Source organism: Protopterus annectens, chromosome 1.part0 (genome assembly GCF_019279795.1).
Source record: "Protopterus annectens isolate FY-2018-M chromosome 1.part0, PAN1.0, whole genome shotgun sequence".
Taxonomy (NCBI): Eukaryota; Metazoa; Chordata; order Ceratodontiformes; family Protopteridae; genus Protopterus; species Protopterus annectens.
Genome location: NC_056725.1, coordinates 1,732,239,740 through 1,732,254,548, shown reverse-complemented (window position 1 = coordinate 1,732,254,548; position 14,809 = coordinate 1,732,239,740). Strand labels below are relative to the sequence as shown.

General features: G+C 37.9%; 1 protein-coding gene across 7 annotated transcripts in view; it reads right to left on the bottom strand.

Annotated features, from left to right (window-relative positions):
* Nucleotides 1-14,809, bottom strand: part of SASH1 (SAM and SH3 domain containing 1) — a 1,700,050-nt gene that overhangs the window by 215,101 nt on the left and 1,470,140 nt on the right. For all 7 annotated transcript variants that reach the window (XM_044068900.1, XM_044068881.1, XM_044068872.1 and 4 more), the window contains 2 exons: nucleotides 10,144-10,218; nucleotides 3,743-3,886 (listed from right to left, as the gene is read on the bottom strand). In XM_044068900.1, the coding sequence (XP_043924835.1) occupies nucleotides 3,743-3,886; nucleotides 10,144-10,218 (219 nt within the window). The remainder of the gene's footprint in view (nucleotides 1-3,742; nucleotides 3,887-10,143; nucleotides 10,219-14,809) is intronic.

Here is a 14,809-nt window from a genome sequence, read left to right as displayed (position 1 = left end):
AGTGGAACATAATGTTATGTCCTGCTAATCATTGAGCATCCCACATTTCACCTATTCAGTTTCCCTTAAACTCCAGCAGATGGGTTTCTGCCTACCCACACTCCTGCATAAATAACCTTTCTGTTTGAACCTGTAACTACCTCCCCACATATCTCGTAACAATGGGCCTAACCTTGAAGAGTTCCAGTGCTGTGCTTTCATTCCATGAAAAATGTTTCAGTAAAACTGCTCCAGCCAGGAATATGACTGACCCTCATATTTGTCATTAAATACCATAACCTCCCCTAAACATTTACTCTCATCTGCCCTCTCCTTTCATTCCTTCCTCCCCATTCCTCCATCCATTCATTATTGCTTACCATTTCATTTGTGATATCTCCTGTCCTCTTCTTAAAGCCCCCCCCCCATACAGCCTATAAATATCCTGTAAATATCTTGTAAATACTAACTCCATTGCTTATATCCTCAACATTTGTTTTGCACACAATACTTAACGTACACTTATATAAACACATGTATTTACACTGCATGCATCCACACTATTTACCTTTTCAGTGTATTCTCTTCACTCATGGGTTGAACTTGTAATTAGTTCATCTGAATCAGTGTTCTGCTCTGGTTAATAAACGGTACGGACATAATTAAGATGTCCTTCTGACATCAGGAATGAAAGAGGCTACAGTGCATTTAGATCAATGCTACTAACCTGTCAGGTCAGGTACCCTGAATGCCAATGTTTTAGACAAAATAAATCATTTAATATCTTGATACTTGTCTATTATTCTTGGTTAAATGGAAACTCAGTAAACTCAAGAAACAGTCAACTCAAAAAATCAATAGTACACAGTCTGTTCCCCCTGGCTCAGATTTGAAATACTGGCACTCCAAAATAGTATAAAAAACTTCCTTTATTCAGACATAGGTTAAGCGCTTTCATCTAAAACACCTAGACTTCCTCAGAACAAAGTCATCTCTTGTCCATTAGGTTTATATACACACATTTTCAATCAAATAATTAATTGATTAATTGCAATGTGAATTTAAAACTTTAAAAATTTAAAGTGCCAGTGTGCCATTTATTTAAAATAATCATTTGAAAATTCCTTTAAGCATTGCTATTAAGAAACCTTGCTTATGACAAATAAATACAATCAATTAACTCAATGCACCCTGTGCATATGAATGATTTAGAAAAGTTTTAATAGTACAAATTCCATGCATAGGGTTAATAACTACAATCCCAATAGATCTGTCTACCCCATATTTGCCAGGATTGGTTTAATTGATATGTGGTCATTCAACCCAGGCGGGGTAGATGCATCCAACTTAATTTGCCACCTAGTTTCTAACTCACCTAGTTTATTCCTAATGTTCCCTCCCCTAGGATTCTCCTTGGCTATGTCTAAGATGCCAAAATGAAACATACTACAATTACTGCTTCCTTCCAAATGTCTCCATAGAGCATTTTTTGGGTCTTTTTTCTTTATACAGTAATAGTTGTCATATATTCTTTCTCTCAGACTTCTGTCAGTCTTCCCTAAGTAGTAAACTAGGACACGTGGAACATTTGTCAAGATACACTAGGTGAGAAGTCCTACAATTACCTTTCCTAAACTTTAACACAGTCCAAACTGTATCTTCCAGTTTAATACTATTTGCTGGAAAAATGTACCTGCACTGATTGCATGTACCACATCTAGTTGTACCTTTCCCCTCCAGTATATATGCCCTAGTACATGTTTTCCTTTCCAGTTCCATTTTCATGTTACACCCATTCCTTGAAACAAATCTAGGTGTTTCCCCCACTATATCCACAATCCTATCCATTTTTAGTATGTTCCAATAATTGGAAATAATATTTTTAATATTAGTGGTCCAAGGAGTGTGTTGTAGTATGCAGGCTCTGGTATAGTCTATGGGGATCTCACTCCTTATGTTTTCAAGATTATTTACTTTAACCAGGGGTCCTTTCCCCAACAGGGGTACATATTTTTTACCCCATTCGTTCTCTACATACCTGGTTACATTTTCAATCATCCATCTGGGGTACCCCCTTTGAATGAACATATCCCCTATAAACTGTAACTCCATAACCAGATCTGTGTATTCCGATGTCATCCTGGCGGCCCTAATACATTGCCCCTTGATTATACTCTTTTTTTGTGTTGTTGGATGGGAGCTTGTGTATTCTAAATATCCATTACTGAAGGTCTCTTTCCTGAATATTTTAGATCTAATTTTTCCATCATCCACTACAATTAATGTATCTAAATAGGGCATAGAATGTGGGTCCACACTAAAAGTAAATTTGAGGTCATTACTCCTTGAATTCAAATAGCCCATAAATAATTCCAATTCTTCTCTACTACTTTTCCAAATCAAAAATATATCATCCAAAAATCGATAGTAGCAAGATACCTCATGAAACCACTTACTTGTGAATATATATTTAACTTCCCAATCATATAAATATAAATTGGCAAAAATGGGGGCACAAGCGGCCCCCATTGCTACTCCCTTTGTTTGGATATAATATTCACCTTCAAACATTATATAATTATGTTTCAAAATCAGTTCCATGAACTCCACAGTTAATTCTATCTTGTCACATGAGTAATTACTCAATTTCCTCATACAGTTGTCTAACCTTAACAACCCATCCTCCTGTGGGATATTCTTGGTTAAATATCACAGAAAATCTGAAATAAGAGTAGCCTTTTAAAATGTCAGTATTCAGATTGCCGAATCTAAACTCAGGAGACCAAATGACTGAAAATCAAGACGTGCATATACTAGGTCTGAGATTGCCAGTTCTTGGAAAATTCCCCTACTCAGATGTATAGCAGATTCACAGTTGGTGTAAGCTTGGGGCTTGCAACTGCAAAAAAATAAGTTTAAAGCAGAAGAGTGGATATTCAAAACTCGCTCTTCTTCTTCGGTATTTTCTGTCTTTTTTATGTATTCTGACTCGGCAATCCGAGTTTTGACAATTCAATGGGGAGATGAAATGGCAGTACATAGCTTATTCAACACACTATGGATCTGGACACACCACCATCAGATTTACCTATACGTAACACATATAGATACTGTTTGTATTAAGAAAAGAATACACAATGTGGTTTGGACAGCTCCCTGATTACATTCAACTAACAGGTTACTGATTGTATTAATGGCACATTTGTTTTATATTTATTTATTAAATTTTATACTAAATAAATAAATACTGCTCTCAAAAACCTAGAAACTGTATGGCAACAGGGTGTAATACAAAACTGTGCAGGTTGAATGAGCAGAATTAATGAATATGCATAAGGTTATGTTTTATTCATGAGAAGGTTAATTGATTGAGCATTCCCAATGGATCTTAATTTTTTTAAAAATGTATTATATAGGGGGGAGCAACACACATTTCACTGTTGTGATGAAGTCTCAAGTTAGCAGATGAAAGCACTTAACCTGTGTGTAAAACAGTTTTAACCCTCAGGGGTTAGTTTTTGTTTTCTATTAAAAGTGATTTTTTTAAAGTAAGCATTTGCAGTGAGCTACAGTCCTTTTTAGCATATAGTTGGTATACATTTTTGGTTATTTGGTCATATATACGCTGATCTGTTTAACGCATACAGCCTTTATACAGTTTTACCAATCATGTACAGACTACAATATAAATTATATTCTAGTTTTCAAGTTACAACGGGGGAAGCCACAATGGTGGTAGTATCAGTAACAGTGACCATCATACCTGTTCAGAAAAAGAATTGCTGTACTTTTTGGACATCCTCTTCTTCATGGTTTCTTTCACCGATTTCACTTTCTTACCAAGTGAGATGCGGGAAGGGTTCGGCGACTTGTTCACTTCTTTGTAAATGCATTCTCCTTCCCTACCCTGGAGAAGAAAAAACAGGCAATTTAGTGTAGGGTTCACCCCTCTCATTCTAAGAGAAAAAACAAAGCTTATGTTCTCCACACCACAGCAATTCCACAGTTACAGTCATTATCACAAAACGTTTCCGTGAAAGTGTTTATACATCTCTACCTAAATTTTGGACTCATAACTGGAAAATAATTAATTATTCAATGATTAAAGAGGATGCCTGGGATGCTGTACACTAGTTTACTCCATATCCAAAACAGGGTACATATGACACTGCAAAGCCTGACCCCTCATTAGAAAAATAACACAGGAGGAAAATTCAATAAAGTATAACTTAGAAGATTAAACTTAATACTGAAAACAGCCCTGACATCTTGGAACAAATTCCAACTATAACCCAATTTGCTCTTCCTCTTTTAAAATACAGTTTTGGGGGGAATTTAATGGCCCCCAAAGGTATTGGATCAATTGGATAAGAAAAATGCCCCATGCTTATCAAATGGTAAATAAAAATCAGTGTATACCAAGATTATATATTCCTTATTCTGAAGGATGTATGGATCTCAAAATTGATTACATGTATAGATCTGCAATCGTAGAACTGCATACGTATCTGCTGACCTCACCAAATCCAAACATAGTGAAAGTTTTGAAACAATGAAGAGAACAAATCTAAGCTGACTTCCTGTTCAGTTTAGCAGAACCATATTGGTGTTAAGTGGGAATGGAAACCAAACCAGAAGTAGACAAAAATCAGGCAGCAACTGAATGCGCCAAAAAACAAAAGAAAGTATATAAGAAGGCTCCAGTGAGAGGCAATAAATGTGGAAAAGGCATAAATATAGCTGCATGTACAGAAAACTCCTGGAACAACCTCATGTCGATCAGGATCTGATGCTGGAATGGTTATGGAGTCATGAATTTAAACCAAAAGATGAAAGGTTAATATTAGTGGCCCAGGATAGTGGACTATGTACATGTTGGTTTACAAAGTCCATTGAACATATGGGAGAAACAAACAAATGTAGGTTATGTAAAACAGAATGGGAAACAGTCACACGTCTTGTTGCTGGGTGTGATACACTAATGGCAGAAGGCCTATATACTTAATGGCTGTAATACTGGGAATTGTACAAATTTTACAATATTGAAGTACTGAGAAGCATTAGGAACTTGAACCACTAGAAACATCAAGCACAAAGTATTATAGAGAATGATGAAGCTTATATCACATGAGCTTAGCTACTACCAATAGTTCAAAAAACAGATACGAGAAAACCAGATATAGTACTCATGAAAGGAAGACAAAACCAGCATTAATCACTGAAATCACTACACCCAGTGACTACAGTGTCTTGTGTATAGAGAGACACAAAGTCATCAAATAACAGGATTTGCAGACAGAAATTAGGCCAATATGAAAGAAGGATACCCAAACAGTTCCAATAGTAGTAGGAGCAATAGGTCTCATAAAAAATAATTTATTCTTACTTAAAAATTCTAGGGATACATGTAACTCCATATGAATTGCAGGAGTCATCAGTTCTGGGCACACTGTGGGTGCTGCGAAGAGCCCTTTTGACCAACATCAGAAACTGAAACAATACCAATTTCACGAACTTTAATCATACTTTGACTTAGCAATAGGGTCTATTCGTGTCATGGTATTAGAAATCCAGGAGACTTGGAGAAATCAAAAGAGGAAAAAATCAGTAAGGAATATTTTAAAAGCTGAAAATCAATACTGAAAACAGTCCTGACATCTAGAAACAAAGTCCAAGCTATAAACCAATTTGCTTTTTCTGTTTTAACTTACAGTTTTGATACGAAAGACTGGCCTCAAATGGTATTGGATTAGCTTGACTGGAAAACAGGAGAAATACTTCACGACTGTCAAATGATATACAAAAATCAGTGTTTACCAAGAGTATGTATTCCTCATTCAGAAGGAGGTATGGGCATCTTTGAAATTGATTACACATTTAGATCTGCAATCGCAGGACTGCGTACATATCTGCTGACCTAACAAGATAGAAACATAGTGAAAGTTTTAAAACACAAGGAGAATAAGTCTGAGATGACTTCCCTGCTTAGAATCATATCAGTGTCAAATGGGAATGGAAATCAAACCAGAAGTAGACAACAATGTGTTCAGCTGTTGCATTGTTTGTTGGTGTTTGGAGTTCTTTAACCAAGCAACTTACCAGCTAATAGTCAGTATTAGAAAGAAAATACAGTTGTGTAAAACCTAACCATAACAGCAGATGGCCTTAGTTCACTGTTGCAGTATTCTTTACAAAAGGGATTCCCTGCCAAGGGTACCCCAACATCCGGCCAGTATACCAAAGCCTTAGGATTTTATAGACATTGTATGTCACATGTATGCTCCCTGCTCAAGGCGTAGGGCATAAAGGTAACATAAGGACATACATTCCACAGAACTGAATAAGCCCAGGAGGAACAAAGTCCTAGGAATTAGGAGGGTCATGTGCATCCAGGAGGAGTAAAATGAAAGTAAAGGAATTCTAAGCCAGGAAGAGAGAATGAAAAAGAGTAGAGCAGAAGGGGAGGAAGGAGGGAGCAAATACTGCAACAACGAAGAGAAGGACATCTAGCTCTACTACTTCCTTCCATATCACCGTTGCAGTATTCTTTACAAAAGATGAGGAGGAAACTTGGGAGATGGAAGGCCCAGAAGGGCCCTCAAGAAACGCATGTAGGAAAGCTCTGGCAAAGCCAGCTCTTGCTCTAGAAAAAACATCCAATTTATAATGCTTAGGAAAGGTATAGATAGTGGTCCAAGTAGTAGCCTCAAGGAAGGAACTGGTATCTAATCCTTTGAAAAAAAAACACCAGAGGAAGCAACAGCCCTAGAAGAATAAGCCTTTACAGAGGCAGAAAGGAACAAAAAAAAAGAAATGGCCATAAAATCCAGGAGGATATGGATTGCTTACAAACAGCTAAACCCATAGATCTGGGATGATAGAAAATAAAAAGTCGCTCAGATGTGCGAATGGCCTTGGTCTTATCTAAACAATATCTGAGCTGTTTATGCAAATCCAAGGTGTGAAGAACCTTCTCAATAGTAGACTGCGGAGAAGGAAAAAAGGACAGCAAATTAATAGACTGATTAAAAAATAATTTGTTAACCACCTTGGGCATAAAAGAAAGATTAGCATCAAGAGACACCCTGTCCCCATGAAAAAAAAAAAAAAGGAGGAACAGCCATAACAGCCTGGAGTTCATAGACTCTCTTAGCTGAAGTAAGGGCCAAAAGAATAACAGTCTTCCATGTACAATGCTGCAAGGAAGCTGAAGCTGCAGGCTCAAAAGGAGACAGAATCAATTTTTCAAGAACAAAACTTGAGTCCCAAGAAGGCAGAATAGGTTTCTTGGGAGCCATGATATGAAGATATGCCTTTAAGAAATTGTCTGACCTCAGACCTAGAGGCCAGAGGAGGAGTTAATGGCAGATAATCTTATATACAGAGAGAGAGACAAAGTCATAAAACACCAGGATTTGCAGGCAGAAATGAGGGCAATGTGGAAGAAGGATACCCAGACAGTTCCAACAGTAGGAGGAGCAATGAGTCTCACAAAAAAAATCTACAGTCCTTTCACGACTGCTTTCTTTTGTGAAACCAGGTGCCATCTGTGAATATATAGATACATATTCAAGAACGTGTTTTTCCTATGCACATTAGAAATAAAACATGCCTTTAGGGTGTCTTTAGTTATTTCCATATCCAAATAGATAATTTTATCTGTATTTACATTCTAACTGAATTTTAAGAATTCACACGCGTTATTAATATAACTTAAAAATTAATCTAAATTTTGCTGAGTATCATTTTATAAAATAAAGATGTCATGCGGGAAATGTGTGTAAACAGACCATGAGTTCTTAAATTGGCTGTTAAATAAATAAACCTATCTTCCCAATGTGTCATAATGAGCTAGAATGGACAGTTCCATATTTAATAAAATGGGGGACAAGCCAATCCTGGTATACAGGAAGACAACTGGTTCAAGCGAGGTAAATTGGATTGTGATTGGATCACTATTAATAGAAAAGGGAATGTTTAAATGCAGATATTGTTCGCAATGTCCGCATATTACAACAGTGGATAATGTAAAAATAAGAGATAAAGTATATTAAGAAACATTTCACAAAGAGTGGTTTATTTAGCCATCTGCGAACAATGTCCTGCATTTTATGTAGGAAAGACTATCAGACAGCTAAAAAGTAGAATTTATGAATACTTGTTGGATGTAAGACCTGGGAAAGTTACTAATGCACTTTTTAGACACATCCAACAATTTAGAGAACATAAGTTTGGATTTTTAGTAATTGAACAAACATGCAACGATTAAAGGGAACGAACACCTGAATAAACGTGAATTAGAGTGGTAATTAAAATTACAAGCCACAAGTCATAGAGGGTTGAATGACTCCATCTCAATGAATCCTGTTTTAAAATTGAAGCCTTTTAATTCTTGAAACATGGAGGTGTTAGCCTCTGTGAATTTAATTGTGTGAACTAGGTGAATTTTAATGTAAAGGTTCTTTAAAATTAAGTGTTTAGTGATTAACTTGGAGTAACGTTTCATTGCAGTACTGGAAACACGTGATTACATGGTTTTATAGTTAAACAGCTGTTTTTGAATGGTTTATTAATTCTGATGAAGTTCATTATGTAATACAGAACAAAAGCGCTCAACTTTTGTAACTTTTGCAAATTAAATAAAATCAGTTTGTTTTTATCAGTGACTATCTGAGTCGTTTGAAGTGCTACAGGCAGCAGTCAGTTTATACCTAATAACTACCACTGGCAGTCTGGTGCTAGACATGATCAATGTGCAGCAGCCTGTAAGTTTATACAGTGTATATACCATACCCCAGACTGAAGAAAACATGACATTACCTGATGCAACATACACTCACCAGAGCATGACATAGGCTGGTGTTGCAATTGTCTGTCCATGTCAGTTCCCAAGTGGAGTGCTTTCTGTGCTGAGTCTGCATGTCCTCCCTGGGACTACACAGGGTTTTACCAGGTGTTCTCACACCCTCCTACATCCCAGAGTTAAGCAGTGCTTGAAACTGCTCAGATACATGCTGTATGTCAGCATGTGAATGAGTGCATGTGTGTGTCTGTAGGAACTGTGAAATTATGGTATCCTCTCCAGGATCAGCTACTCAGCCTACTGACTGCTGGAACAAGATCTCTCTCTTTCTTGCTACAATGAAGTAGAAAATATTGGTTCCACAGAATGAACAGATAAAAGATGTCTGTTGCCTGACATCATTCCCCAGCTGCCTTTGAGTTTCCTACTGGTCAGTAGGGCTAGTATTGTTGGACCTCTGACACATGCATGTCAGTCATTTGCATCTTTACAAATGCCAGACTTGCAGATCAGCAGTCAGCCATAAATTGTCAACAAATATGATGAGCTACAAATGCTGTATCCACAGGGTTATTCCTCCTGGTCCCATGTACCACACACACACAGACAACACACACAAAATGCTCTCCTCCAGACTGCAGCACAAATACTGGAAAAGAGACAAAAGTGAACTAAAAGGGCTTTGAGTTATTCTAAGACACACGGTAGTCTATAAGCGATTCAGAGATGTGATCAGGTAATGAAATAGGTTCATAAGTACTATGTCAGTTGCCCTTACATGCCCAGTTAATTTTTCTTCAAAGGCGAAAATCAAACCATGGATCTTGTGTCTGTGAGGTAACCACCTAAACCATTATGCCAGCCGCCAACCCCCTGAAAGCATTCATCATTTATTGGTCATCTAGTTTTTCTAGAAACAATCTCAGTACTTCACTAAATAAAAAGAAAACGATTATCCATATAAACTTATGTACAACTGAGAACAAGTGTTAAAAGTGTGCTTCTGATATGACAGCAGCTGCAGGGATTACATGTTATTACTCTACTGACCTGTGATCTCATCTGTTCAGCTGATACAGATATTGCTAACTATAACAGAATTTATTTTTATTTTGTAAATACAGATTTTTATCAACTTGACAGAAAATAAACATTTCTCTATTTAGTTTAGTAGAATATGTCCTGCATAAATTGAGTACACTGCCTCAGAACACATCAGCAAATATTTAGGAGGTATTATTAAACAAGGACCTCTTGAGAGCAAAAGTTTTCTGTATCAAGTGTTTCGAAGTACAAAAAGCATTGTAGTGGCAGCAACTTGTTCACTGTTAGATTAGAAAACATGGCCACTTTGTACTCACTAGTGGTTCAGAGCCGTTGTTTCCTATGTGCACCACACGATTGGACAGGTCAAAGCCCCCGAAGCTGCATGTTCTCTGAAGGAAGACAACAAAGGAATGTAATAAGTGCAACTTGCTACTGGGATTTTCACCTGATTCCCCCCAAACAATGAGAAATACAAAAGGAAATGTTCACAGATGGAACTAACAGGATGACAAAACACTGAAAATATTCACACAGAACAACATACAATGTTCCACAAAACCTGTGTTGGCTAGCTGAGACAGTAAATCTGGTTCATGCATTTCTTTGTATGGTGAAACACACTTAGTGAAGTTTCCTGGATTTATATGGAGGTTTCAAAATTCTAATTATGTTGGAATTCTAAATCTAAAAAGGCCCTTTTATTTAACATCTTCTAGCTGTCACTAAAGTTTCCTGATTATGCAGGTTTGACAGTGCATTACCATACTCCATTTAAGTCCCACCCTGAGACATTTGACAGTGGCGTGATAGAAATGTCTGAGGAAACCATTACAGGATGTCTAAACTGGGCAATTCATGAAAAGGCTGTACTATACATGTTAATAAACTTAGTGCAGGGAGTAGTTTCTATTTCACTCAAGTGAAGGCCTTTTCTCCACACATATCAGCTAGTTATAACCTACCTCATAGCTACTACCATCATACAACTGTAAAATGCTTTTAACATAGTCGTATTTTAGAAACTTATCACATGCTCATCAGAACGATAATCTATGCCCACTACAGTGTGAGGTGTCATGCCAACTCACACTGACATACGTAAGGACGAGTAGTTTAGTGTTTGTATGCCTGATGTCAAATTTGTTGATAAGTGTGAGACAGCACTATGGCTTATGGTACTAACAAATGTCTGAGGAAACAAAATGCACTGCTCTCCTATCTGACAGCTAATTACAAAGACTGCTCACAGGTGGTAAAACATGCAGAAGAGCTGCATCTGAACATAAAAGTCACTGCTGTCTGCAAGCAGTGTTACTGTCTGATATACATCAGTAAAGATATAACGGGAATCGTGTTTTGGTTCTACACTACAGCGTAGTGGTTATGGTAAGAAATGAACACAGAATTCTTAAGAAACCAGAATTTCGCTTACAGAATTTTCCACCTGCATATTATACAACTCCAAGCAAGTTACTTCAACAGTCCAAAACTTGCATGGCAAGCACATCAGTAAATAAAATACACTTCACTCTGGAAGCAAGCCCTAAATGAAGGATGAAGAATACAAGGAAAACAAAGCAATAAAACGTTGGTACCATCTGAGCAACAATGGTGAGGAATATGACAGATCAGCACTGTTGAGTTTCTATGACTCTCAAGTTATGTAGGTGTCAGAAGTACAACTTAATTACCTATCATCATACTATGAATAGTTTTCATAGGAAGTAGTAGGCCAGCTGCCATGTCACTTTCCTTTTTGGGCTTAAATTAACCTATTCCATTTCTTTAGAGGCTGACCTTACCCATCCCGTGGTCGATAATTAAATACTACCCCTAATGACAATAACTAGGATCACACAACAGATAATTTAAGGGGACCAATCCATGGGATAAAAACATTTAAAAGCTGCCTTTGTCCATTAATAGTAGGGCATAGTGCTGGGTTAAATTTTCTGTTTCCCATCCACAGATCCAAGTTCTGTTTTAATATAAACATGGATGAACTTTGTTTTACATGGATGGGGAGTCTGTTCCAGAGCAGCGACTGCTTCTAGCTTGCAGTCATCTGCAAACTTAATTAGCCAGAGCCCTTTGGTATTAACTTTTACTTCAGAAAAGTGGATGCCAAACTAGAGAGGTCTCAGCACAGAACCCTTGGGGACACCTCTGGTGACTGGTCTCTTTGTGGTGGTAACCTCACAAATTTCGGTTTCCTGCATCTTATCTGTTAGCCAACTGGCAATCCAGCACATGACAAAGAGGTTTCCTCCCAGTTTATTTAGCTTTTCCACTATGCCTGAGTGGCGAATTGTGTCAAAAGAATTGGCCAGGTCGAAATATGTGGTATGTGCCACCTGTCTTCATCCATTGTTTTAGTGACTTTTTCAAAAAAGTCCACCAAGCTGAGTAAGCATGAACTGCCCTTGATAAATCTAAACTGAGATGGGTCCAGTGTTTGGATGTTCCTTATGTCCTCATTGATTACTTCCATCATGAGTGTTTCCATGGCTGTGCATAGGAAGCTAATCATAATTATGGGTCTGTGGAAGGTCCACCCTTATGCAGGGGGAATGACTGTAGTTGCTAACTATTCGCTTGTTGCAAAACTTGTATTGAGGCTGAACATTGTTGTTATAGGTGTAGCTAAATCATGATTCATGCTATTTAAGATGCATCCAGGGATACTGTCAGGACCCATCAATATGGCATTTTTAGCTTTTCACATCACTGTTACGACTTGGTCTTGTGTGATAGCTGGAGGCGAACCAGTTTTAGGTAAATCTTAGGAATGGAAGGAGGGGAGAGAGTGTTAAAATTACAGCTTACTTTATCAGCCTCAGTGCAGATATCATTCACAAACAGCTCAGCACAGTGCTGCATTATGCTGTTCATATTTTGAACATTACTAAAAAAAATGTGATTGTCTTTGGCTTGGGTAGCTGTTTTAGCCTCAAACTTGCCCTTGGTGGATTTTATTAAGCTCCTGAGTTGTTTGTTTATTTCAGTCAAAATTATTTTCCTTTTATTGTAAAGCTTGTTGATATTATAGTTTGACTATGTGAGTTTGTTTCAGGTGTTTGACCTGCTGTTGTTATTGCAGGTTACAGCTGCATCTATTCAGCTGTTTACATGCTGGTCTAATGTGATGGTGTACGTGTTTCTGCATATTCAGTGGAGTTAACTGGGTTTGGTGGGGATTTGAAGCTTGCCAATTGGGAGTAGGTAGTTTGCCTTAAAGAATTTTTTAAATGTGCCTTGGGTAGAAGGGATCTCTGGTTTCATGTTTATTTTGAAAGAGGCTGCTTTGTAGTTAGACCTAACAATTGAGGAAGATATGCAAGGGATGGGGCAAGATACTCCCATATTAGTAAGAACAAAATCAAAGAAGTTATTTCCCCTAGTAGGTACTCTGACTAATTGTTCCGGGGCATTTGTATTGACAAAGTCTAGGAATCTGTGTGCTTGTGCACTAGTGGTGGGGTAGATTTCCCAATCTACATTTGGAAAGTTTAGATCATCTAGGAAAATGATTCTGGGTTTAATTCTCAGTGATTCTATGTTCTAGCTCCTGCAGATAAACAGTCTGGCTTTACTGTGTCATAGAGGGAGTTCTACAGCTAGCACATATATATAGTATGGGACCTTTCTGATGGTTATTTGGACATGAAGAAACTCTAGTGCATCATGCTGCTTTACCAGCCTTGATGCAATCTTTTGCATGAAGACTGAGACACTTCCACCTGTCACCCACCTTCTGCGCAGTAGCTAGTCTAATCATGAGGTAGGCAGTAGCTAGTCTAATCATGAGGTAGGCATTATAGCCCTGCACAGCTAGAGTGCTCTCCGCTGTTTTAAACAGTGTCTCAGTCACTACACAGATACCAGTATTCTCTAGGGAAAGAAGGGCTTGTAGGGAGTGAAGGTTTACATTTTCATGTCACAATTTCATTTTATTTATTTATTTATTGTTGACTGGGTTAGCCCCACTAGTCTAGTAGCCTCTTTTCAGGGGAGATCTATGGTGGTATTTATACTACTATGTACTCGATTCTTTGTAGAGTGTTTTGCCCTGGAAACCTAAACTTCTAGTCTCACTTATGCATTTCTTGGTCAGCTTGCTTTGATAGTGCATAGGATTAAGACTGAGCTGCTAATAAGTTGCTTTCTATAAGACCAGGATATGGGGACTGATTCCTTCTACCACCATTCTTCTACTGTTGACTTTCGGCATTCGCCATACCCTTCCTGTGGACTGTCTTAGCTATGGTGGGCACTGGTCTAGACTGGCATCTAGCAGCTGACTTACAAATGGTGCAGACCAGGGGAATCAGACTGTTTAAATAAAACAAAGCATTGCAAAGGCCTGAGACAGGTGTTCACATGATTTGATTCTGCCCAGTGCTCTGAATGTCAAACTGAAGAAATGTAATGAAGCGCGAGTAAACAGAAGGAGCAACTATGACTTTCTCAATTCATTACAGCTGAGTGCGCCTCCAGGCATTTCCGCAGTTACCTCCTACTGTGCCTCTAGGTGTCAAATATTACTTGTTCAAATTTGCATTAATAATTCCAAAACCATGCTACATACAAGGTATGAGAATATTTTATCTTGAAACATACATGATGGCAAATACAACTGTATTGATATTTGACCTCTGTCAATGAGTATTTGTTAGAATGTTAAGGTGATAACTTCATTTTCTAAAGGCTCAAGCCACAACCACCAGGAGTTAAACATAAACACTCAAAAGAACTGTACTGAAGGGAATGAGTTAAGGTAGCCAAAGGCCTTGTCATCTAATTAGTGACAGGCATGAATGGATGAACAAGATTCCCACTGTCCCTGTCTATCTAGTGAAACCATAGCCAAAGGAATGGGCTTGGCAGAATCAGTGAGGAAAGAAGACCTTGTTGAGCTTGACTCAAGTCTCGCACTGTGAAGAGACATGAGAGCTGTAGAATAAGTGGGATTCCTTGGCC